At 42.8% G+C, this 27,131-nt stretch overlaps 1 protein-coding gene across 8 annotated transcripts in view; it reads left to right on the top strand.

Annotated features, from left to right (window-relative positions):
* The window catches only part of SIPA1L1 (signal induced proliferation associated 1 like 1), a 320,297-nt gene extending 293,789 nt beyond the window's left edge, over positions 1 to 26,508 (top strand). For all 8 annotated transcript variants that reach the window (XM_053311160.1, XM_053311170.1, XM_053311211.1 and 5 more), the window contains 5 exons: positions 15,794 to 16,016; positions 19,272 to 19,418; positions 21,264 to 21,378; positions 23,107 to 23,188; positions 23,786 to 26,508. In XM_053311160.1, the coding sequence (XP_053167135.1) occupies positions 15,794 to 16,016; positions 19,272 to 19,418; positions 21,264 to 21,378; positions 23,107 to 23,188; positions 23,786 to 23,929 (711 nt within the window). In that variant the 3' untranslated portion in view covers positions 23,930 to 26,508. The remainder of the gene's footprint in view (positions 1 to 15,793; positions 16,017 to 19,271; positions 19,419 to 21,263; positions 21,379 to 23,106; positions 23,189 to 23,785) is intronic.
* Positions 26,509 to 27,131: the final 623 nt, after the last annotated feature.

Genomic DNA, 27,131 nt, shown 5'->3' with positions numbered 1-27,131 from the left:
GAACATATAAGGTAGTTTCATATGTTTGCATCAGTTCTGCAATAACAAGAATGATGCTAAATTTCTTTGTCAATGTTCAGATTTTCCTCATGTTGCCACTGGCCTCATACAATGAGCCCTGGGCTTTTTGGTTCCTGTGAAATTTTGCTTAGGGAAGATTTCAGTATATTATCAGCAGCAATAATTATCCAAAGGATTTTTGCATGCAGCTTTTAAAGGGAAAACTGCAGTTGTTTAAGAGCCACGAAATCTTATATAATTTTGCTGAACAAATCCTGCTGTATTCAGTTGAGTAGCTCTTCCAGTGTCTGATCAGAGCACTTGAGCAATGGCATGTTGGCAGTGATCTGGACTGTCCTGCAGCATCTGTGCGTCATTTAGTAGGACCAGAATTGCTCCCAGAACTTAAAGCAAATACATACACAAGATAAATCCACTTGGAACAATTCTGTAAGGTTTCACCAGAAGTACTAATGACTTAACCATCTTAAAACACTCAGTGCATAATCTTGAAGAAGAAGTCCTGATTTCTAAGACCTGTGTGCTGAAAGCCACTGCTTAACATTTCATGCTTGTCAAAGACTAAATGGTTTCCACAGCAACCATGCAAAAGAGGGCACTTGCAACTTATGTCTTTGCTTGTCAAAACCCAAAGAGGCTTATTAAAACTTGTAAGTATGGGGTTCCATATACAGATTATTTTTCAGTGTTGCATTTGAGGCTGTAGCAAGGGAAATTTGTCATAGGCAATGATATTTCTTTCCCCCTTCAGACTGGTTCTTGACTTTGAGGGAAAAGACATACACCTTTCTCATGACTTGTGCAGGCAATGACCATTTGTCTTTTTTACTGAATTCCTGATCATTTAAATGAATGGCTGTCCTAGTAACTGTTAGTACACTCCTGCTGTGGAAGTCTTTATGATCAATGGGGTCTGTTCTCTCTCAAGCAATTCTCCTTATATAGATGATAGATCATTGCCATTCACTTAAGCAAAGGACATGCCAACATGCATGCATCTGATACTGCTGTTACTACTATTGCCCTTTTGCTAAAAAAATTTCTGTGTAAGAGGGAGCACCTATATCCTCTCAATGGCAAGATTAGCTGTTTTCTGAGAGTGTGTTTTGTTTGTTTCCAAACCATTCATATTATTTTTCTGCAGCTACTTTCTCCCCTTCTGCTGTGCAGAAGGGAGCCAGTGTGGTGTAGTGGCTAGAGTGCTGGACTAGGACCAGGGAGAACCAAATTCCAAATCCCCATTAAGACATGAGACTAGCTGGGTGACTGGGCCAGTCACTTCTCTCTCAGCCCAACCTACTTCACAGGGTTGTTGTGAGGAGAAACCTAAGTATGTAGTACACCGCTCTGGGCTCCTTGGAGGAAGAGCGGGATATAAAATGTAAAAAATAAATAAAAATAAAAATGCATGCTTTCCCGTCCTATATCCATCCCAAAATGGTACGAGATATTTTGATGCCTGTGGTAGAAGATCGTAGTAGTGCTTCCTTTGGTGTTAGAAATACAATAAAATAGATAATGGGCAATTTGCTGCTCCTTTGTGGTGCTTCTATCTCTGCCACCAAATGCAGGCTGCTTTGCCCTGCCTAACTGCTGTTCTTCAAAATTGGAAATATTGACTGACATCCAGATTAAGAACATAAGAACAGCCCTGCTGGATCAGGCCCAAGGCACATCTAGTCCAACATCCTGTTTCGCACAGTGGCCCACCAGATGCCGCTGGAAGCCACAGACAGGAGTTGAGGGCGTGCCTTCTCACCTGCCATTACTCCCCTGCAACTGGTACTCAGAGGCATCCTGCCTTTGAGGCTGGAGATGGCCCACAGCCCTCCGACTAGTAGCCATTGATAGACCTCTCCTCCATGAAGTCATCCAAACCCCTCTTAAAGCCATCCAGGTTGTTGGCTGTCACCACATCCTGTGGCAGAGAGTTCCACAAGTGGATCACGCGTTGTGTGAAAAAGTACTTCCGTTTGTTGGTCCTAGACCTCCTGTTAATCAAATTCATGGAGTGACCCCTGGTTCTAGTGTTATGCGAGAGGGAAAAGAATTTCTCTCTCTCCACTTTCTCCACACCATGCATGATTTTATAGACCTCTATCATAGCTCCCCGCAGTCATCTTTTTTCTAAACTAAAAAGCCCCAGGTGTTGTAGTCTTGCCTCATAAGAAAGGTGCTCTAGGCCCCTGATCATCTTGGTTGCCCTCTTCTGTACCTTCTCCAGTTCAACAATGTCCTTTTTAAGATGTGGTGACCAGAACTGTACGCAGTACTCCAAGTGTGGCTGCACCATAGTTTTGTATAAGGGCATTATAATGTTAGCCGTTTTATTTTCAATCCCCTTTCCAATTATCCCTAGCATGGAATTGGCCTTTTTCACAGCTGCCGCACATTGAGTCGACACTTTCAACGAGCTGTCAACCACAACCCCAAGATCCCTCTCCTTGTCAGTCACCGACAGCTCAGATCCCATCAGCATATACTTGAAGTTGGGTTTTTTTGTCCCAATGTGCATCACTTTACACTTGTTAACATTGAACCGCATTTGCCATTTTGTCGCCCACTACCGCAGTTTAGAGAGATCCCTTTGGAGCTGCTCACAATCCGTTTTGGATTTCACTACCCGGAAGAGTTTGGTATCATCTGCAAATTTGGCCACCTCGATACTTACCCTGGCTTCTAGATCATTTATGAATAAATTAAAAAGCACCAGTCCCAGTACAGATCCCTGGGGGACCCCACTTCTTGCTTCCCTCCATTGTGAAAACTCTCCATTTATACCTACCCTCTGTTTCCTGTCTTTCAACCAGTTAGCAATCCACACATGTACTTGTCCCCTTATCCCATGACTGCTAAGTTTCCTCAGGAGTCTTTGATGAGGAACTTTGTCAAAAGCTTTTTGGAAGTCCAGGTATACTATGTCAACTTGGTTACCTTGATCCACACACTCGTTGACACTCTCAAAGAAGTCCGAAAGGTTGTTGAGGCAAGATTTACCTTTGCGGAAGCCATGCTGGGTCACTCCCAGCAGGGCCTGTTCTTCTAGGTGCTTTACAATTTTATCCTTGAGGATGCTTTCCATCAATTTGCCAGGAACGGATGTTAGGCTAACTGGCCTGTAATTTCCCGGATCACCCCTGAATCCCTTTTTGAAAATCGGTGTTACATTTGCTACTCTCCTGTCCTCTGGTACAGAGCCCGATTTCAGGGATAAGTTAAATATTTTAGCAAGGAGGTCGGCAATTTCATATTTGAGTTCTTTGAGGACTCTTGGATGGATGCCATCCGGCCCTGGTGATTTGTTAGCTTTCAGTTTTTCCAGACAGTTTAGAACATCATCCCTTGTCACTTCTATCTGACTCAGCTCTCTAGCCTCCATCTCTAAAAAGCCTGGTTCAGGAACAGGTATATGCTCAGTATGCTCTGCCATGAAGACAGATGCAAAGAACTCATTCAGCTTCTCTGCAACCTCCATATCCTCCTTAATAGTCCCTTTCACTCCCTCATTGTCTAATGATCCAACTGCCTTCCTGGCAGTTTTCCTGCTTCTGATGTACTGAAAGAAGTTTTTGTTATTCCCCTTGATACTTTTGGCTAAATGTTCCTCAAACTCTCTTTTTGCCTCCCTTATTGTCACCTTGTATTTCTTTTGCCAGAGTTTGTGTTCCTTTCTGTTATCTTCGTTTGGACAGGCCTTCCAATTTCGGAAGGAAGTCTTCTTCCCTTTTATGGCTTCCTTGACGGTACCCGTTAGCCATGCTGACATGCTCCTGGACTTAGTGGTACCTTTCCTCCTTTTGGGTATACAATCTAACTGGGCTTCTAGTATTGTGGTTTTGAGTAAACTCCATGTACTCTGGAGCGAAGTGACTCTCCTGATTTTCCCCCTCAGCTTTCTTTTCACCATACTCCTCATTTTGGAAAAGTTTCCTCTTCTGAAATTCAAAATGTCTGTGTTAGACATCCTTGGTGATTCTCTCCCCGCATGTATGCTGAATTTGATGGCACTGTGGTCACTGTTCCCTAAAGGGTCAATGACACTGACATCACGCACCAGGTCCTGGGTGTCACTCAGAATTAGATCCAAGGTCGCCTTCTCTCTGGTTGGTTCCATGACCAACTGTTCTAGGGCACAGTCATTTAGCGTATCTAGAAATTTGACCTCTTTGTCCTGACTTGAATGTGAATTTACCCAGTCTATGTGTGGGTAATTGAAATCACCCATAATTACAGCCCTGCCTCTCCTTGACGCCTCCCTGATTTCCTCCTGCTACTGCGGGGAGAGAATCACCAAGGACTACATACCTGTTCCTTCTGGGGAAGTGTGACCCCATCCAGAATAGGCAGATCAAAATTGTCTCCCAAGTTTCGACCCCGCACAATGAGTACCTCCGTCTTATCTGGATTCAGTCTGTTTGTTATCCCTCATCCAGCCCATTACCATCTCCAGGCAGGCATTTAGGGAGGTTATGCCCTCTCCCGATGATGCTGACATGGAGAAATAGATTTAAGTGTCATCAGCACACTGATAACACCGTGCACCCAATCTCCTGATGATCTCTCCCAGTGGTTTCATGTAGATGTTAAACAACACTGGAGACAATAAAGAGCCCTGAGGGACACCGTACAAAAGTTCAGAATATGAAAAGCAATACTCTCCATGGCACACCATCTGGTTTCTGCCCAAGAGGTAGGAGTGGAACCACAGCAAACCCATGCCTCCCATTCCCCAACCCCACGCAGATGCTCCAGAAGGTTACTATGGTCAATAGTATTGAAAGCCATCAAGAGATCCAAAAGGACCATAGAGTCACCCTTCCTCTGTCAATTCCTAATTCCCTCTACCAAATAGCCTGCTCAAAAGCCAGTTTGAAATGGGTCTATATAGTCGGTTTCCTCTAAGACTGTCTGAAGCTGGGAGGCCATCACTTTCTCAATCACCTTGCCCAGCCATGGAAGGTTGGAGACAGGCCTGTAGTTACTCAACTCTAAGGGATCCAGGGCAGGCTTCTTCAGAAGAGATCTAATAATTTCCGTCTTAAAACAAAGAAGCATTTATAATTTCTACCAGGTCTTCTACAACAACCCCCTGTCTGATAGTATAAGCCATGTTGGATAAGGGTCAAGAGAACAGCTGGTAGGCTGCACCATTCCAAGCAACTTGTCCATGTCCTCAGGAAAAGTTCCAGTCCGACAAACTGGAACTGATATAGCCTAACCACATAACAGGAGTTGCTGGGCACCTCCACATCACACTGCAAAAGTGGTAGAAAAAAATAGCTTCTTTGCTACACGTATCACCTGAGTATCTTCCACTTGTGCGCCAGTCTACCTTGCTGCTTTAGCCCCCATAGTTCTTCCAAGAGGACACTTAGGAGCAATCATGTCTACTGCCCTGGTGAGTTTGATGTTCAATTTCTCCACCAGGGCGGATTCTCCCTCCTGTTCAAATTCTCCCTCCAATGCTCCTTGGAATCCTATGGGATCCAATAACTTTCTCGGATGGACCCTCCTAATAGGCCCCCGTGGAGGTAGGATGTGATCGTGAGTCCAACCTTAACCAGATGGTGGTCTCTCCATGACAACGGGGAAATCACAGGAGTCCCCACTCACGGAACACCACCCTGATCAGAGTAAAAGACCAGATCAAGCATGTGTCTGGCAATGTGTGTCGGTCCCAAGATGGCTTAGGATAGGTCCAAAGTAAACAAGGCTACTATGAACCCCTGAGCCACCCTAGACAAATTGGTCCCCAAGTGAAAATCCCCACCACCACCACAAAGTCCTCCACCACCACAAGCCTGGGGGAAGAACGCCAAGCCCAAGACCAAGTTCATCAGATCAGTTAGGGACTGAGAGAGAGATGTGAGAAGAGGTGGCACTCATGATGGCTTTGACTAACTCAGCAGCGGCGATTGTGCTCAGCACAATCAGCACAATCTGACTAACTCAGATTGTTGACAAACCCAATTTAACTAACTCAGCAGTGGCAATGGTGGTGGTGGGTGAATTTTGACCACCTCTTCTTCCTCCGAAGTGCTCTGTGCTGCACAAAATTTTGTCTGAGGATCACACAGCCCTCTGAGACATATTTTTGTGTGGCACAGCATTCCTCTGGGGGAAGTGCAAAATGCAAGCTGCATAAGTTGGGAAGCCATCAGAAGTGCCACCACGTCAACTGTAGCCTAGCATTTCCATAGTCCAGCTGTCAACCATTATCAGAAATAGGTTGTAATTGATGAAGTAGGCTCCTGCTCTTGCTTGTGAAAGCTCATGCTACAATAAATTTAACTCTTTAAGGTGCCACAAGATTCTACATTGTTTTGCAGCAATGATGAAATGGCACCTTAAAGACTGACTATACTTTTTCAGACTTAGTTTACAATCATAAGCATATTATCGTAGTAATGCAAGTAGGATTTGGAAGCAAATCCCACTGAAACCAATGGTGGTTAATTCTGAGTAAACATGATTAGGTTTGGATATATGTTACATATGCTACAAATTGAGGTTTGACTGCTGTGAGAAATTCAGATGGAATTTGGGTCCTGGGTTAATAATTGGCCATTTTTAAAATAGCACATCTCTCTCTCTCTCTCTCTCTCTCTCTCTCTCTCTCTCTCTCTCTCTCTCTGTGTGTGTGTGTGTGTGTGTGTGTGAATTAGCATTTTTTTTAACTTCGTGATGCCAGGAATCATTTAAGCAGTAACCAAAGGTATGAAGTTCCTTTTGGGTACATCTTCCTATCAGCTTTCTTTGCTGGTTTTTGCATTTTGCAGCTCCAAACAGTCTTGGAGGAAACTGATTATCTAAACCCATTTCAAACTGGCTTCCAGGCTGGCTATGGGGTGGAGACTGCCTTAGTCAGCCTGATGGATGATCTCCAACTGGGAATTGACAGAGGAAGTGTGACTCTGTTGGTCCTTTTGGACCTCTCAGCGGCTTTTGATACTATCAACCAAAGTATCCTTCTGGAGCATCTGAGGGGGTTGGGAGTGAGAGGCACTGCTCTGCAGTGGTTCCACTTCTACCTCTCGGGCAGGTTCTAGATGGTGTCCCTTAGAAACTGTTGTTCTTCAAAATCAGAACATTTGTATGGTGTCCCTCAGGGCTCTGTGTTGTCTCTGATGCTGTTTAACATCTACATGAAATCGCTGGGAGAGATCATCAGGAGATTTGGTGCAGGGTGTTATCAGTATGCTGATGACACCTAAATCTATTTCTCCATGTCAGCATCATCGGGAGAGGGCATAACCTCCCTAAATGCCTGCCTGGAGGTGGTAATGGGCTGGATGAAGGATAACAAACTGAGACTGAACCCAGATAAGACGGAGGTACTCATTGTGCGGGGTCGAAACTCGGGAGACAATTTTGATCTGCCTATTCTGGATGGGGTCACACTTCCCCAGAAGGAACAGGTATGTAGTCTGGGGGTGTTTCTGGATCCAAGTCTCTCCCTGGTGTCCCAGATTGAGGCAGTGGCCAGAGGTGCCTTCTATTAGCTTCAGCTGTGTCCGTTTCTTGAGATAGACAACCTCAAAACAGTGGTACATCTGCTGGTATCCTCCAGACTGGATTATTGTAATGCACTCTTTGTGGGGCTGCCCTTGTATGTAGTCTGCAAACTACAGTTGGTTCAGAATGTGGCAACCAGGCTGCTCTCTGGGTCATCTAGAAGAGACCATATTACTTCTGTATTGAAGGAGTTACACTGGCTGCCGATATGTTTCCGAGCAAAATACAAGGTGTTAGTTATAACCTATAAAGCCCTAAACAGCTTGGGCCCGGGGTATTTAAGAGAACGTCTTCTTCGCTATGAACCCCACCGCCCATTGAGATCATCAGGAGAGGTCCATCTGCATTTGCCACCAGCTCATCTGGTGGCTACTCAGGGACTGGCCTTCTCCATTGCTGCCCCCAGGCTTTGGAATGCGCTCCCTGGTGAAATAAGAGCCTCCCCATCTCTAACAATTTTTAAAAAGTCTTTCAAGATGCATCTGTTCACCCAGGCTTTTATTTTTATCTTCTTGTAAACCTCCCAGAGACGTGGGTTTGGGGTGGTACAAAAATATGTTTTGTTTTTTTAAAATAGTAATAATAATAATAATAATGAACAGAGGGAAAATAACATAAACAGAAGGAAAAAACTGCCTAATGGAAGCAACATCAAGAACCTGGAAGAGAGAGAACATTATAAATACTTGGGCATTCTCCAGGCTGAAAACATCGCACACACTGAAGTTAAAAGAAAAATTGGAAGTGAATACATCAGGACAGTTAGAAAAATTCTAAAGTCCAAACTCAATGCTGGGAACATCATAGAAGCCATAAACACCTGGGCTATACCTATTATCAGATACACCGAGGGAATAATTGACTGGACCCAGGCAGAGCCAGAGACGCTAGATCGTAAGACCAGGAAAATAATGACCATCAATCATGCTCTGCACCCCCACAGTAATGTAGGTAGGCTGTATTTCCCTCGCAGCTCAGGTGGAAGAGGCATGCTGCAAGTCCATCAAACAGTAGAGGAGGAGAAAAGAGGCCTTGAAGAATATATAAAGGACAGTAAAAAAGATGCACTTAAAATGGTCAGTAATGAGAAACTATTCAACACCAATGAAACAAAGCAGGCCTACAAGAAAGAACAAGTCAAGAACTGAGCAGAAAAATGGAAAAATAAGCCACTGCATGGTCAATATTTGCACGATATAAGTGGAAAATCAAACATCACCAAGACCTGGCAATGGCTTTAGAATGGTTACTTGAAGAAAGAAACAGAGGGTTTAATACTGGCTGCGCAAGAACAAGCACTAAGAACAAATGCAATAAGAGCAAAAGTCGAAAAGTCAACCACAAACAGCAAGTGCCGCCTTTGTAAAGAAGCAGATGAAACTGTGGACCACCTAATCAGCTGTTGTAAAAAGATCGCACAGATTGACTACAAACAAAGGCATGACAAGGTAGCAAGGATGATACACTGGAACATCTGCAAAAAATACAAGCTACCTGTAACCAAAAATTGGTGGGACCATAAAATTGAAAAAGTTGTAGAAAATGAAGATGCAAAAATATTATGGGACTTCCAACTACAAACAAACAAACATCTGCCACACAATACACCAGATATAACTGTAGTCGAGAAGAAAGAAAAACAAGTTAAAATAATCGACATAGCAATACCAGGGGATAGCAGAATAGAAGAAAAAGAAATAGAAAAAAATCACAAAATACAATGATCTAAAAATTGAAATTGAAAGGCTGTGGCCAGGGGCGTAACTACCATTAGGCAAGGGGAGGCGGCTGCCTGGGGCCCCCCACGCCTCGAGGGGCCCCCCCAGAGGCAAGTCACATGTGAAGTGAGTGTGTGTGTGTATCAGCGAGGGGCCCATTTTAGAATTTTGTCTCTGGGCCCACTCCAGCCTTGTTACGCCCCTGGCTGTGGCAGAAGAAGACCAAAATAATCCCAGTGGTCATTGGCGCCCTGGGTGCAGTTCCAAAAGACCTTGAAGAGCACCTCAACACCATAGGGGCCACAGAAATCACCATCAGCCAATTACAAAAAGCAACTTTACTGGGAACAGCCTAAATTCTGAGACAATATCTATAATAATAACAGCAACAACATTGATAATAAAATTCAGCCATCCCAGGTCCTTGGGAAGGCCTCGCTGTCTGGATAAAACAAACCAGTCAATAACACCTGTCTGACTGTGTAAACAGCAACAACAACAATAATCATTAATTTTAACATTGCATTGAAACTGCAGAAAGCAGTACCCCCAAAAAGCAGATATACACAGCTAAGAGATTGGGGCCAAGCCACAGCACTGCTGAACTCATGTCAGCTTCTAGACAAGCCCTTTCCAGAAATGGAGGGAGGAAGAGTGTCAGGCAGCATCCCTCCTTCTCTCCTCCTGATTGGCTGATTGACCCTCAGGTTCAGCCCACCTCTCGCTCACCCTGAGTGACCGGCTCAACTGTAAGGGACATGTTGGTGAACATCAGCCAGAGAGGAGGAGAAAGAGATTCTACTTGATCCTCATTGGAAAGAACAGGGTAAAATTATACTCCTTTTCTCTGCGCTCTCCCACCCCCCGGCCAGTGTTCCTTAGCAACTGAGTTCAGTTTATGCCTTAATCCTGGGGTGAAATCTGGAACTCAGTTTCTTTGTGAAACTTGGAGGGAGGGAGGCCATAAATGGGCAAATAAGAAAGAAGCACAACTGATGTATGAATATGTGAGCTGATTGTAGTAGGTATATCTTTAAAGAAAATGTTTCTGAGCCAAGGAAATGGCCACACACAGATGTGTGTGCATGGAGGTGCCTGTGTGTGTTTATTTTTCACCATAATCTTTGAATGTTTGAATTGTTTAAATGGTTTTAAGTTTGTTTTATTTTGTTGCTGTTGTGTCTGTTTTTGTGAACCGCCTAGAGCCTCTGGAGGCATATAAATCAAATAAGTAAATATCCTTACTGTTCTTCAGCAAAGACATGGCGGGAGAAGAAGAAAGTGGGGTGATGCATGGTTGGGAGCAGGGGTCCATCTTAACTACTTGTCCCAGGACCCACTGCAACCTTCCTGTGCACCTGCTTGTAAAGTGGCTCAAATCCTGGTTTAGAAACCCCAATAAAAAGCCTATGCAGACATCATCTTCAAAGAATACTTTCAGTGCCTAAACCTGCCAGGTTCCATTTTTACTCTTTCAACCTCAATATGCTTGATAGGGCATTTCAATAGGAGACCCATTTTTATATCAAAATATTGACCTTACAGTTTCATTTAAATAACTTTAGATAAAATGTCAGCGGTGCTATATATTCTAACACCATTCAGAGGTCTGTCTAGAAAGCTTTCCAGATAAACATCATGTGATGAAACTGTTATTGGCTTGTACCACTTCATACTGCAGGTAAAGGGATTGCTTGACTGAATGCTTCATCATGTGTGTGTGGCGGGGAGGTGAGGATCCTATCTGTAGAAAACTAATATGTCAGGGAGGATGCTAAGCTAGAACATTTCCACCTGACATCTGGCTTTATGTGAAAGGCTGAGCCAAAAGTTCAGCTGTGAAAAGCTTCAGGATAAACATTCTTTCAAGGGGGTCAAAATGGTTCCTATTAAAAACATTTTGTGTTCCTTTTCTTCAGCAGTGTGTGTAGCTGTACACTATCATTGTTGCCCTGGGCTGCTGTTTCAAGCAGCACATTTTCCTCCAATATTCTGTTTTTTGATTGATCCAAACCAGTCAGAGACCACATAGTAATGGTAATGGTGTCACTGGGGGCAAACATAGTTGAATTAAGGTGAGGGCAATGCTTCCTAGACTAATATCTTCAGAGATCCTAATCAAATTTGCAGCAGAAGAGTGTGCTCTTTAGTATGATCCCTTCTCTCTTGGCAAAGTGCTTGCAAGTTTACTAGAAAGGAGGAGGATTTGTGCTGGAACCATTTCCTCTCTCTTGCAGTACCCCCAGAAATCAATCCAGAAAGCATGGAACTTATTCCAAACCACAATAATAGAAGCTCAGTTGGAACGTATACCAAAAAGGAGGAAAGGTACTATCAAGTTCAGGACGTTGCCAGTGTGGCTAACAAGTAGAGTCAGGAAAGTGATAAAAGGGAAGACGACTTCCTTCAGATAATGGAAGTCCTGCCCAAATGAAGACAACAGAAAGGAACATAAACTCTGGCAAAAGAAATTGGGGTAACTCCATACAGGAAGACCCCAATATTTATGGGAGTTCTGTTCCCGGCTGCAACTGCGGATACAGAAATAGTGAATATCGAGGCATTGGGTGCAGGGTTATGGGATCATAAGGGTTAGGTTCCCAGTCGTCAGGAAAATTGCCAAAGATCGGCCAAATGTTGGGTGGAAATATTGAGCCCATGGCTTTTGCAAGGGCAAGTCTTGCCTCGCTAACATTTTGGAGTTCTTTGAGGGTGTCAACAGGTGTGTGGATAAAGGTGATCTGGTTGACATAGTATACTGGGACTTTCAAAAAGCTTTTGACAAAGTTCCCCACCAAAGGCTCTTGAGTAAACTTAGCAGTCATGGGATAAGGGGACAGGTTCATGTGTGGATTGGTAACTAGTTGAAGAACAGGAAACAGAGGGTGAGAATAAATTGACATTTTTCTCAATTGAGGGATGTATGAAGTGGAGGTCCCCCTGGGATCTGTACTGGGACCAGTGGTCTTTAAGTTGTTCATAAATGATCTAGAAGTTGGGGGAACCAGCAAAGTGGCCAAATTTGCAGATGACACTAAACAGAGAGCCAGCGTGGTGTAGTGGTTAGAGTACTGGACTAGGACCGAGGAGACCCAGGTTCAAATCCCCATTCAGCCATGATACTTGCTGGGTGACTCTGGGCAAGTCACTTCTCTCTCAGCCTAACCTAGTTCACAGGGTTGTTGTGAGGAGAAACCTAAGTATGTAGTACACTGCTCTGGGCTCCCTGGAGGAAGAGCAGGATATAAAATGTTAATTAAATAAATAAATAAATAAATAAATAAATAATAAACTATTTAGGGTAGTGAAATCCAAACAGATTGTGAGGAGCTCCAAAAGGATCTCTCCAAACTGGGTGAGTGGATGAGAAAATAGCAAATGTGCTTCAATGTAAGCCAGTATAAAGTGATGCATACTGGTGCAAAAAAACCCAGCTTCACATATACACTGATGAGATCTGAGCTGTGGGTGACTGACCAGGAAAGAGATCTTGGGGTCATGGTGGACAGCTCATTGAAAGTGTCAATTCAGAGTGCAGCAGCTGTGAAAAAGGCCAATTCCTTGCTACGGATCTTTAGGAAGAGGGTTGAAAATAAAAATGCTATATTATAATGCCCTTATAGAAATCTGTGGTGTGGCCACATTTGGAGTACTGTGTTCTGGTCACCATATCTTAAGGACATTGTAGAACTGGGAAAGGTGCAGGAGAGGGCAGCCAAGATGATCAGGGGCCTGAAGCACCTTCCTTGTAAGGCAAGGCTACAGTATCTGGGGTTCTTTAGTTTGGAAAAGAGACGACTAAGGGGAGATATGATCGAGGTGTATACAATTATGCATCGAGTGGAGAGGGTGGACAGAGAGAAAATTTTCTCTCTCGCACACAACGCTAGAACCAGGAGTCACCCCATGAAACTAAAGGTCAGGAAACTTAGGACTAACAAAAGGAAGTACTTTTCACAGTGCATAATTAACCTATGGAATTCTCTGCCACAGGATGTGGTGATGGCCACTAACTTGGATGGCTTCAAAAGGGGCTTAGACAAATTCATGGAGAACAGGACTATCAGTGACTACTTATGTTGGCTATAGGCCACCTCCAGCCTCAGAGACAAGATGCTTCCAAATACCACTTGCCAGGGGAGCAAGAGCGAGGGCAAGCACTCACCCCCTGCCTGTGGGCTTCTCGGAGGCATCTGGTAGGCCATTGTGTGAAACAGGATGCTGGACTAGATAGTCCTTGGGCCTGATCCAGCAGGGCTGTTCTCATGTTCCTCCCAGCCCCCACGCCTCTGAGCAGCTCATAACGGGGAGGAAGCTGCTTAGCTGGAGGTGGTTAGGGACAGCGGGAGAGAGTGCATTTGGAGACCTGTGCACCCCTCCTCCAAACCAACCCTCCTCTGAGCAGCCCAGCTCCAGCAGTGAGGGAACAGGAAAATAGCTGTGGCCTTTAGCAGGGCGAGTGTGTACGGGGCCTGCCAGCCGCCACACACCTGTGCCGTCTCTGAGCGCAGCTGCTGGGCTCAGAGCCTCGTCAGTAGGGTTTCCTCAGTGCCCAAAGCAGCTGCAGCCTGCAGGTGGTGGGTGGGCCCGGGGGGAGAGTGCTTGCACAGCTCATGTGCAGGGCCTGCTTGCTGCACGATGCCTCCCATGTGGCAGCTGCCTGGGCAGCTCGGGGACAGTCAGGGAGAGGAACCAGCCGCTGGTGGTTGCCAAGGGAAAGCGCACGGAGCCTGGAGGAGAGCGGGGTTGCGGCTGTTCACCCCTGTTGTCCCACCCAAAGGACAGGTAGAGGAGTACACTTGCTTATCTTTACCATACATTTGAGGGACCTGTACCCAAATCCACTTTTTAAATGAATGCAGGTACAGTCATCCACACAAACACATGTACAAGTGTCCAGACCTCTGTACATTTGCAACATAAAATGTCTGAATAGAGCTTTAATCACCACCATCTTTGTCCAGAGTCATGGAGCTCTTGGCAAGGTATACTGCATTCACTCAAATCCAAGACTAGTTTTTCTCTCAAGTTCTTTGATGTTAGAAATTGTGGGGTTGTCTTACCTTCAGAGCCTCGTTCCTTTAGGGTGAATACAAGTATACTATCACCTATGTTTAAACTTAAATGTTTAAGGTGGTCATCTTAAATTCAGAGTCATCTTCTATTTGGGTAAATAAGGTACAAACTAGCCACTTCTTTGTTTTTTAATAACTGCTCAGTCTTTTCCCTCATACCCAATATGGCTCTTGTCCATAAGAACAAAAACTCCTCAAAAATGTTGCATAGACAATACTTTGCACAAAAATGCAGGATTTGATACTTGATTGATTTTCTTTTCCTCTAGGAAATTCAATTAGTGAGCCTCTGATTTTGAAGTCAATTTTTGCAGCACGTTCAATGGAAGGAAGTTTATTTGGTTAGACTTTTTCATTCTTCTTTTACACAGGATTTGTAGCCAATCTGCAGATACAGTTGGTGCTGAGGAATAAGAGATTTTAGAAAAATAGTGTTAGGGAGATTTCTGTTTGTGGTATTTCATACCACACAGGAGAAAATGCCATTCTTACTTACATTCTTAAGAGCAAGGCTTTCAGCAGATTTTCTCTGTATGTAGAAGGAATATTGCTGAGTTGCTGGATGCTATAAAAAGCCTTGGATAATTAATATATAAAATGGAAGATACATAAAGCAGAAGAAATAAGGATGGGTTAGAGCTATTCTGGTTTTGGATCTTTCTAGATGACAAGCTTTTTTGTACAATCACAATACAGATGATGATGATTTATTAAAGAGGCGGCAAGCATCTTTTCTCTACCCTGACATTTCTATTGCAGGAATATTGTATGTCAAAGGATATCAAGCCACAAAACTTGGTGGTTGTTAGAGTGCAATCCCCATGTCACCCTCAGCAGGTTCATTATACTGTGGAGTGTGGTTGTGTGAGTATTTACATGCAGGCGTGCTCATATAATGTCTTAAAGGAGCAAACTGCAAGACTTCTCCCACACCTGCACCCATGATAATGCCTTGCCATTTTTTGAATGTTGTGGTTTGAAAAAAATTATTTTGTTCTTTGGATGACCTGTGCTTTTTATGTCAAGCAGCAATAAAGCTATTTTCCCTCTACCCTAAGCATGCCTAATTGCCTTCTATTACTTCACAACAGGATATCATGTTGGCACTAGTGTGAGTATAGCACAGACAGGAAAGTGCATTTTTTCAAAATTCTGGGCAGGCCTTTAGTCCTTGTCAGTACACATTGGTTTCATACAGCCAGTTCCAGGGCCATGCTTTTATCCACAATATGGTTTTTTGGGGGCAGACATCTGTAAACATTTCATTGGCGCCAGTTAACCATTCAACTTCTCATTAGCTCATGGAAATTATTCCAAAAGCCATAAAATGGTACATTGAACTGATTCTCAGTTTTAAGAAGCAGCTTCATCAAATTGCCACTTTTTATTGCATTGTAGATGTAATAAAGTGACTCGATGCATTCTTGACATGTGTAGGTTCTCATGAATTTCTCTTCCTTTTAGTCTCCATTCCCTAGCACTCCCACTTCAAGGCGGGCCTTGCAGAGGACTCTGTCAGATGAGAGTATTTACAGCAGTCAAAGGGAACACTTCTTCCCCTCACGAACTTCTCTTCTGGACCAAGCCCTCCCAAACGATGTCCTTTTCACCAGCACGTATCCCTCTCTTCCCAAGTCATTACCTATACGAAGACCATCGTACACATTAGGAATGAAATCTTTACATGGTAAGTATGCAGGGTAGGGGAAGTGTTATACAAGGGTTTGCTGGCTAGGGATGTGCGAATCGATTTGGGTACAAATCAATTTGTACCAAAATCTAGCTGATTTGGGTGATTTGGGGAGAGAACAAATCACCACTGTGGTCCATTGGCTAGAGTCGGGTCCAAATCGAAATGCGTCAGTTTCGAATCAATCCGAGATTCAGATTCCTCCTATTAATTCCCCCAGATTCCCAGATCCCATCTTTAAAAAAACAAAAAACAAAAAAAGCCAAGCTCTAGCCCTTGTAGAAGTGGAGTTATGGAGCAAAATGTGTGGTCATTATTTTTCAAGTGTTTGGATTCTGTGGTATATAATAACTTTTCCTCAATGAATCCTATGAGGATTCATTACACACCTTCATTTCTTCTGTTCATTTTGACTGTCATTGGACCGTGCCAAGTGTCAACTGCTATGTGCCAAACACCCCCCCACACACACACACACACACCTGCAAGGCAATGGGGTACTCAGTTTATTTTTTAGGAATATTGAAGTGTATAGATTTGGTGTATAATAACTTTTTGAATCCCTGTGAGGCTTTCATGTCTTCATTTTTTCTGTTCATTTTGACTGGAAAGTGTCAGCTGTCAACTGCGATGTGTCAACTACACACACAACCCACCCACACACACAAACACACACTGGGGTACGTTTATATTTTTAGGATCTAAATCTAAAGTGTTTGGATTATTTGGTGACTTCATTATACACCTTCATTTATTCTGTTCATTTTGACCCCACTGCTTTGTTACAGTTAGGATAGGGAAAATTCGAATCCCCATTATTTCCTATGGTGGAACTATACAAAATCAGTAAAAGCTAAAAATAATAATAATTAAAAAGCAACCAAGTGCCCCACTGCCTTGAAATGTGGGTGGTAGGTGGCACCCCTGTGGACCTACCCACCACCCAAATTTGGGGCCCCTAGGATCTTTATAAGTGGTCCGAATCAATCCGAATCTGAATCAAATTAAATCCAAATCAAATCTGGGGTAATTCAGGGGGATAGATTCAGACACAAAACAAATCAGGGGTGATTCAATTTGGGCACAAATTGAATTTTAAAAAATGATTCGTGCACATCCCTATTACTGGCTTGGTGGTTAGCCTATTTTAAAAAAATGGTTCTGACAAGTCAGCATCTTTCACACAGATAGGTTAATCCTTACTGCACATTTGTACTTGCAGATTCAGACTGGCATTTGCCATTTCTAGGTTTTGTAACCCTGAAACTATACTGCAGTAAATTTACTTTGGGGCTGCCTTAGATCGTTCAGAAGCTTAAAGTGGTAAAAAATACAGCATGGGTAGGCATCCTTGGCTCTCTAGCCATTGTTGAACTACAACTCCCATCATCTCCAGCCACAATTCATTGTAGGGCATTGTAGTTCAACAACAGCAGGAGAGCCAAGATTGTCTACCTTGGCTCTCTGGGATCGGCTTTAGGGGCGTAGTGAGGTTCCCAAAGCCCGGGGGACAAAGTTGAGCCAGGGAGACTCATTTGCATGCTCTCTAGCACCCCAGGCCATGCCCCCTGCATCTCATGTTAGAAGCATGGGGCAGGGTAACCTAGCCGGTCCAAGCCTTCCCCTCCCCATTTCCCTTGAAATCATTGACACCATTCAGTGAAGAGTGGTAGGGCGAATGTTGCTACCATGGCCAGCACCAGTGCAAGCTTTACGGCGCGGGGCTGTCGCCTTCCACCGGAGGAGTGGTGGTGGATCAGGGCTGGGCAGCTCCTCCTCTGGTGGTTCCTGTATGGCAGTCGGGGGCAGAGGAGCGGTGATAGGAAGTGGTAAGGATGGTGGCAGTAGGGTGCACGCATCCCAAACCTTGCTACGCCCATGACCTGCTTCCTGAAGAGGGTAGTCACTATGAGTGCAATACACCACTTTTAAACACAATTAACTCTTCTTGTTAGGTTTGGTGCAAAATGGCCAGAATTTTGAGTAATTATAATTTACTTGTAGTAACAGTGTGGGTTGTGCAATGCAACCAAAATTAACTACTCATAAGACCTGTTTGTTTCAATGGAGTAAATTTTTCCCATTGAATTTGAAGGGACTTGTAAATATTTACTTTGGTTTAATTGTGCCCTCTGTTTTAGTGTTTTATATCTTACTATAAAGAATATAGGTGCTTGTAGTGCAAAGCCTTGATTCAGTGGGGCAATTTGGTAAATAATTGGGAAATAATTGGCCTTTTATTTCAAAATAGTGGGAAAGTATTATTCCGGTTTCTTCGGAACAAATTCTCGAATCATGAATCAAATTATGGATTATTTCATCTTTCTGTTAATAAATGGTGGTGCCTTCCTGGATAGTTCTTGGTAGCATTTGCTGGAAGGCACATAACTCACCACAGCCTTGGGATTTGGGAACAAGATTTACAGCTTCCTTTTTCTTTTTTTTTAAACCAGAGCTTAGCTATGAGAACAATATTAGTAAAGGTTGATGTAGTGCCACCATGGACATTAATGACCCCCTAGATCTTTATTTGTAGCTGCTACCATGTCTGAAAAATCTCTGGTTTTTTAGTCTCCACTCTCTTCAGAACAGTTTCATGACAGGATATGTTTTCTAACAATGCAACACTGGACAATCTAGTGCATGATTTTAATGTCCTCTGCTTCATACTGTCAATACCTTAAAAGAAATACAGGGTCTGCTCACACAACAGAAACGCTAGAACCAATGTACTCAATGAGAATGGGGGCAGGCATGAATGTCCCCACCAGTGTTCCCTCTAAAAGGGATTCCCAGATGTTAATATCTGGGAATCCCTCTTAGAGGGAACAGTAGTCCCTATCCACACACAATGGATGTTAGAATGTCATTCTTTCAGAATGGAATGCAGGATCTCCCTAACCCTGCAGGCTCAAACTTGTTTTTCAGTGGAAACTGATTTTCAGGGTCAGAGAGTTCCTTACTCAATAAATGAGGTATCCCTGACTTAAGTGTTCTACATACACTAAGCGAGCTGAGGACAGTAGCGGGGGAGAAGGCACAGGACCTCAAGCCCTGCTCGGAGGGTATCAGCTGGCCCATAATGTCTTGGGGTGTTGCCACTCCAAATACGCAGTGTCCTATAATCTATCTTGTCAATTTGAGTAACCTCCATTTGGGTCTGAAACGGTGGAGTGTCAGGAGGCAAATTCTTAATGTAGAACATTCTCTCAGCTGCCTGTCAGTTGTTTTGGTTTTTCTCTGTTGCCTCAGGAGAGTTCTCTGCCTCAGACAGCTCCCTCACAGATATGCAGGAGCAGAGAAGGCAACCTATGCCAGACCCAGGTCTCATGCCCCTGCCTGACTCTGCTTCTGACCTAGACTGGTCAAACTTGGTAGATGCTGCCAAAGCCTTTGAGGGTAAGTCTGTGTCGTTTATTTCAGAAGCTTAGTCTCATACTGCACTCCCACTCAACTAATTTGCTATTTCTTTGATTTCATAGCCGTTCCTGCTCTGAAACACAAGTCTTCTTTTCAGTTGTTGTGGGATTCCCAGACAGCCTTGTGCCATTTAGTCCAGTCAGATGCAATTTGGTTTCCTTTACATGGTTGTGTGCTTCACATGTTGTTACTATAATGAATTGTGTCTTTGCAGCATTGCTATGAATCCAAGTGTTTTCAATCAATTTTTATCTAGCTAAAAAGATCAAGACTTGTATTCACAGTTTCTTGCCATGGGGCCAGAAAGAATAAAAAGGGAATCTAGACTTTTTAATGACATTTTGGTCACAGTTGGCGTACAGCATCAAAGTACTCTGGGAACTCTGCCGTGCTGATACACATCTTGTCTTGGCCATTTCCCACGCCCACTTCTCTAAATACATGGCCTTGCATATCAGTAATGCTTTATCTTCTGAGACCTCAGTTTTCTTGGGTGACATGCTGCAAAGTCCTTAAACATCTTGATGTTTTGTAAAAGGAAAAGATATTTTAGCTCAGATGTATCCTACTTTAAAATGGAAATGGCCAATGTGTTTAGTACTTGGAATCATATGAGGAAGTTTACCATCTCCTATTGAAACTTCTCAGTGTAGTCAACAAATTACATGACATGCACAGGTTGATAGTAACCTTGTAGCATGTTATGTTCTTTGGTTCAAGAAAGCAGACAAGCCAAGTGTTATAGGTTGAAGGTTGATTTGGCTGAATGTTCTCTCCATGTTGTTGAAGTTGACAATGCACTGTTACACCACCACATGTGTAAGGTAAACATGATCTGAATGAAATCTCTATTTGTCTTATGTGCACATGTGCCCTCTCTCTCCCACCATTTTGAGGGGGGAATTAATGAAAATTGGGTCCATGTGTGTACTATGTTCATATGATCACATAAACCATCTGGCCTTGTTGGTGAAATCAGATCACTATAAGAGCCAGAAGCAAGGCAGCAAAGAGGCAGCTGCACATCTATCACTACTATACATAGGAGAGATCTTGCACTCCCAGAGCCCAATTCTAGTGTGTTGTCAATTGAGCTAAAATAAACTTTCCTGAAAATTATTTAAATTTTGCCGTAGAAGTAGTGATCATATTTGCACAGTAATATAGCTCATTAGCACAGATTTATAAAAGGTAGCATGATTTAGTCTACCATTCTAAAACTTAGTGATCTTTGTCATGGTCCTCCATGCATTCCCACTGTTGGGAGTGCACAGCACAGCTGATCCATTGGAAAACTTCTAAAGCTCCTCATAGCGCTCTGGCATCACTTACATCATTTTAACACAGCATGGCTGTTGAAAAGGGAGAGTTCTAGCATTGACTCCCCGTTTCCTTTTTGACCACCATGCAAGCAGTTCTCAAGAAGAGCGGTCCTTTGAGACCTTAGTTCATCAATCTGAGAAGAGATTTCTTTATTCTATTTTTTTACACTCATAAAAGCCAGCCCTGGCAGTGTTGTGCAGTTACACAACCTGTTAAAACAGTGTGTGTGGGCACTTCTGCAGCATTACTTACATTGTTGGAACTGCGCAAGTGTCCACATGGTTATGCTGTCTGAAATAGTTGTACAACTGTGCTCTTACACAACACCACTGGAGATGTCTTGCACATATGCAACAGCTCCGATGGGTCACATGTGCTGGTGTTGTATTTCACGTCAGCAGTGTTTCCAATTCCTACTTTTGTTCTTGAAAGAGAAAGCCCTTTGCTCCCATTTCAAGAAAAAAAAAATCATTATTTTCTTGCGTGTCTGTCTCTCTCCAGTCCAGCGAGCCTCATTTTTTGCTACTACTGATGAAAACCACAGACCTGTCAGTGTTGCTTCCAATAGTGATCAAGCTGAAGACCAGCTTTCTGTGCAGTTAAAGCCTTACACTAGGTAAGGAATATGCTGAATGAAATATGTTTGAATGGCCAGGTGGCAGAGTGGGGAAAATCTTTGTCATGCAATAGATTCCATAAATCATAGAAATTTAGAATCCCAATCCAATTATTAATGGAAAATTGAGTAATATAAATTCAGTTCTACGAAATGGAATTCACTTCATATTTCTGGAAGTTTATTCCAGCTGATGGATTTGGAATCCAAGAATATGATATTTAGTTTTTCTAGTAGCTATTATGTAGCTAACAGAGAAAAAGAATTGCATATTCCAAATGAAGATTATCATATACTATCTTCAAGGAGCACATCAGTTCATTGGATCATTCCACTCTCCTTTGCATTGGCCTGACCTCACTTGGAATGCTGTGTCCAACTCTGGACCCCACATTTTAAGGTCATTGATTGACTAGAACAAGTTCAGAGGAGGGCAACAATGATGGTGAAGGATCTAGAAAACAAGTCCTATGAGGAACAGTTGAAGGAGCTGGCTGTGTTTAGCCTGGAGAAGAGAAGACCAAGGTCAGATATGATAGTCTTCAAATCACAGAGGATATATATTTATCTTCAGAAAAGAAGCAGACTTGGTCTTTATTGTTTCTGAGGACAGGACTAGAACCAATGAGTTGAAATTGCAAGGAAGCAGATTTAGGCTAAACATTAGGAAGAATTTCCTAATTGTAAGTGTGGAAAAACAGTGGGAAATTGTGCCTCTTGCAGTGGTGGCTCTCCTTCACTGGAGGTTTTCAGACAGAGGCTGGGCAGCCGTTGGACAGGAAAAAGATTTAGGACCAACAAATCAAAAGATTTGGGACTGACAAAAGGAAGTATTTTTCCATGCAGGGTATAATCAACCTATGGAATTCTCTGTTACAAGATGTGGTGACAGCCAACAGCCTGGATGGCTTTAAAAGGGGCTTAGGCAGATTCATAGTGGACAGGTCTATCAATGGCTACTAGTCTGGTGGCTGTGAGCCATCTCCAGCCTCAGAGGCATGATGCCTCAACACCTAAATTGCACAACAATTCTGAAACATGCTGCTAGATCCTGAGCATACTCTAGGCTCAGTACAGCCATAACCATGAAACCATGACTTAGCTTACTGAGCTCTGCCATCAGAACCTGCCTAGTCACTTAGCAAACAGAGAGGCTGTAGAGAGTGTGTGTGGGGGGGGGGGGCGTGTTCTAACCATTTATTTATTCAGTGCAGAAATCACATTTGACCATGGCTAATACAAAGCAGTTGGTCCAGAACAGATCAAAAGAAGGATTCCTTCACACTGCCACAAATTCTGTTAAAGGGGGTTAGACTGATTCATGGAGAATAGCTTTATCAGTGACTGTTTGTAATAGCTTAATGGACCATGCATGTTCGGAGTCATGAATGAAGGACCATGCCCATGTTGTATATACCTCTGAAAACCAGTTGCTGGGAATAAGCAAGAGGAGAAAAGTGGTTGCTATCGTGCCCCCCTGCTTATAGGCTTTCTGGAGGCATCTGGCTGGCCAGTGTTGGAAAGATGATGCTGGATTAGGTCTGATCCAGCAAGGTTCTTAGGTTCCTACCAGAATGCAGCCAATTTTTATCATAGTTTATCTATTCAGATGTAACTAACTATAGTTAAGGAAGGCAAACATGGTTAAGTGTTATGTCTATATAAGGCCATAGGAAAGAAGAATTAAGAAAAGCTTGCAACTCAGTATCTGTCTCCTCCTTCCTGCAGTAAAGAGTCTCCTCCTTCTCTTGCTTCTAAAGTGAACCAGCTGGAAGGTATGCTGAGAATGCTGCAGGAGGATTTAAAGAAGGTAAATATTCCTACTACAAGAAACGTTTTAAATTGTTTTCCTTTAAATGCTAGCTATGGATCATGCTAATGTCACAGTGAGTTCTGATTTGTAGCAAGCTTCATGCATTACTTTAAAACGAGCACTTCTGCCCTTGGACTGTAACCCAAATTTTAAGAACAAACAAACGAAAGTCTTAGATTTGAGATGAAACCAGCAGATATACTTATAAGCCTGGGAAATATATGGTTGCACTGATGGTTAATGAAGACGAGATCTTGCCTTGCATTGGCCAAAGATTAGTTTCCGGTTTGGACTGACAGGAAACTGCTGCCACGAGGAACAGTGGCTGTGGTGTAGCTCAGCCTGAGCTGAAATAGGCTCCTGCAACAGGCTCGGCTGAAGCCATGAAGTTATAGAGAAAAGCCCTTATTGGTGGATCCCAGCAGAATTTATCTCACAAGAATTTAGAGAGAAACAGCGATATAAACCAGAGAATGGCATTTTCAGAGTACATATGTCATAGCATTTCAAACCATGGTAAACTAGAGGGAGCTGCCTGCCTTTGACAGTTTGTGGTGTAAAATCCACACATGAGCTCTTGTGTCGGTCTTGCAGGAAAAAGAAGACAAAGCCAATCTTCAGGCCGAAGTGCAACATTTGCGGGAAGACAATTTGCGATTACAAGAAGAGTCCCAGAATGCCTCTGAGAAACTGAAGAAATTCACTGAATGGGTTTTCAACACAATTGATATGAGCTAAGAACGGCACCCATGAAACAAATACATTGGGGGGGGGGGCAAAAATCTCTGTAGTGAGACCGCTTTAATACCACCTTAAATCATGACCTTTGAAAGCCCAGTCAGAGCACTTTTACATATTTCATACTCTGATTACCCATTTTTTGCATCTCTGCAAGCACTCAAACTATTGCAGATCAACAATCATTGTCTGCCTTTTGTAGAAAAAAAAGCAAAAAAAATAAGTAATTTTAAAGAAAATAAAAGTTTAACTGCTAAAATGTGAATGTCTTTATTTTTTTGCACATTCTCTTTACCTGTTCTGTACAAAATGACTTGGAGAGTGGACCAGAATAACTGTCCATCTGCCTCTATTTATTTCTATTCACTCCTTTGTATCAGTTTCAGATTAATCTGCTTTATTATTGCTGCTTTGGCAAATATTACAACTTCTAGAAAACTAGAAAGATGTTTATTTTACTGCTTCCTTTCTATTGTTTCTGAAGTATACCACAGGCAAGAGGATGTGTGTGAACTATGTTTTGGGTATCTCCTTAATGATCTGCGCTTGATTATCTTGAGTGCTATCTCCACCTATGTTATATAGAACCATTACCCATAGCATGTGAGTATGTGTACAGCACAGTCAGTAGAGACTGGAGCCATGGGTATGGCAAGTTACTAGACTCCATTCCTGCACATCTTTTTGCACTGGTTATTATTGTTGCCTTTCTTTTCCTCTGGACACTCACAGGATTCCAGCATTTCAAGCACAGCATTTCAGGCACAGGAACCAGTATCACAGCTTTGGTATACTTAATGGACATCCTTTCTTAGATCACTTGAGATAATAGAATTTCACAACAGCTGTTAAGAACTGCCCATTGCCTGTTCCTGGGACTTGTTGCTCCTACATTTGTCTGGTAGATCCCTTTCTGGTGGCATAATATATTTTAAACTTCTTAAATAGCAACACCCTAGTTCTAGTGTGCCAGAGATGGATGTAGTTACATAATCTGCAAGTATGATGACACCCTAAGCCTGATGAAGAAAGGGAGCCATTGGGCCCTACTAGAAAGCCCCAGCATCTGATCACTTGGAGCTAAGGCTCCTCCCTTCTTAGCTCCACAAGGCTCATAGGATGCCACAGAAGAAAGCCAGAGGGGTCCTACCCAATTCCTATCCCAACCCAACGACATGACACAAAGAGTCCTTATGTGGCATCCCTAAGCCTTGCCTGGGAAAGGACTAGCAAAGAATAGCCCCCGCAAATACTGGGTCCAGTAATAGTGGTTTTGTGATGGCTGCTGCTGCTGCTCATTGACTGCCTAAGGCTACAGACCTGCACACAATGTTCTGCGCTTCAATAGGACATATCCAGGGTAGTGGTTTTGCCCATGTGTTCTCTCTACTCACCCTTACATATCAAAAAGAAATTAAAGTTGCAAATCAACAAGGAAAGTTTTAATTGTTGCTTAATTTGGCAAGCCTTTGCATAGGTAAATTGTTTTTAATAGTTTTGTTGTGGGTGTTCCAAGTGAAATGACAACTAGGCAACTCTAATTAAAATGATCAAAATTGTCTGTTTTTAGAATTGGGATAAGGCGGAAATTAATTTTCTGCCTCTTGATCTTCTGAGGTGTGAATTTTCCAGAAAAACTGGCTAATAAGAAATGTATGTGTGCTGGGAGGGTAACTTGCCTTAAAATGTCCCATCTGCAGGAATAAGCTCTTTGCGTGTGGGTGGGGGGAACGTGCGTGCACTACAGCCTGCCTAAGCATAGTTTCAAGTGGCATGTGGTGAACCTCGTTTGTGACCTTCTCTGCATGCAACTGACTGACACCATGATACTCTTTCCTGCATCTTGCCTCATGGAAAAGTAACAGCCTGTAACCCTATTCAGACATTATGTTGTACGAGTGTACAGATGTCTATACACTCATACATGTGTTTGTGTGAATAACTGTACCTGTGTGCAGAACTGTACTTGTGTACACTGTACACCCATTGTACAAGTGTTGAACATAACGTGTGAATAGGGCTCATGTCTGTCCATTTCATGAACACCAGCCCCCTCCTCCTCTCTTGTGTTCCAGCTGCCTTTCATTGCTGGAAATGTTCTTAACCACTGCCATTGAGTCTTCCTAGCCGCCTTTGATATGCATTTTCATAACTCTTAATAACTGTACAAACACACATGGTTTGCTTTGACCTAAAGCTTCATTTGTGGTGATAATCCTCTTGGGATGTATTTCTGATAATATTTTGCCATGGAAGAGGATTAGTTTGAAAGTGTTCTGGAGTGCTTTTACAGGAAGCTAGAATGTCCTAGGTTTTCTTTTTTTTAAATTCAGTAACTTGTATGAAGGAATTCTATATAATGCCTGATATAATTTGTAAATGGGAAGTATTGCTAACATTTCAAAGCATCCAGACTTTATTTTTCTCTCTTTAGTTTGTTTATTTTATTTTAAAACATTGGGACTTGGGGCAGACTATTTATTAGAGTTTTGCAACAGAGTTCTTGTATGAAGCCTCTCAAAGGCTACTTGTAAAAAGAATTGACAATAAAATTCATTTTAAAGGCTCTTCTAAAACAATGTTCTGTTTGTTTTTATTCTTTGAGCTTCCTTAAATAACCGTTCGTCACCATATCACCTGCATCATAATCCATGAATGCAATAATTAAATCTTTTAAGGGTTTTGTGGTTTATGCATCATCCTTTTACACACATCATTCTATATACTTTCTGTTTTGACTTCCTGCATTTTAGCATAGTCTTATTTTATCTATGGTAGAAAAAATACTTTTAATTTTGATTTTCCTTTAACTTCACCATGCATGAGTACTTACCAAGCAGCATTAACAAGAGCCTGACATTGTTGTGCAAGGTGACTCAGGCTGCTTTGTCAGAGGTTAGATGAACCAGAGCATGAGTTGGGTGAAAAGCCTGCTTCCTTATAGCAGAGAGCTGATCTTAGAGCCTTGTGATTTATACTACCTTGACTTCTGGTTTCTGTGAGCAATACTACTGCATGGCCAGATGACGCACAGCACCCACCCACCCCCACCAATATGCTGTTAACTTTTCAAACTACTTTTGAAAGCTCAAGGCAAAGTACAGCAGGATGAGGGACAGGGTCTGGACAGATTCAGAGTTATGTGTGTGTGGTGACACAGGGTAAGGCTTGTGCTGATGGTTGCCTCTCAGCACCCGGCCCC

The sequence above is a fragment of the Hemicordylus capensis genome, chromosome 1 (genome assembly GCF_027244095.1).
Source record: "Hemicordylus capensis ecotype Gifberg chromosome 1, rHemCap1.1.pri, whole genome shotgun sequence".
Taxonomy (NCBI): Eukaryota; Metazoa; Chordata; class Lepidosauria; order Squamata; family Cordylidae; genus Hemicordylus; species Hemicordylus capensis.
Note: the sequence above shows the minus strand (reverse complement) of the source record. Positions and strands in the feature narration are given on the sequence as shown.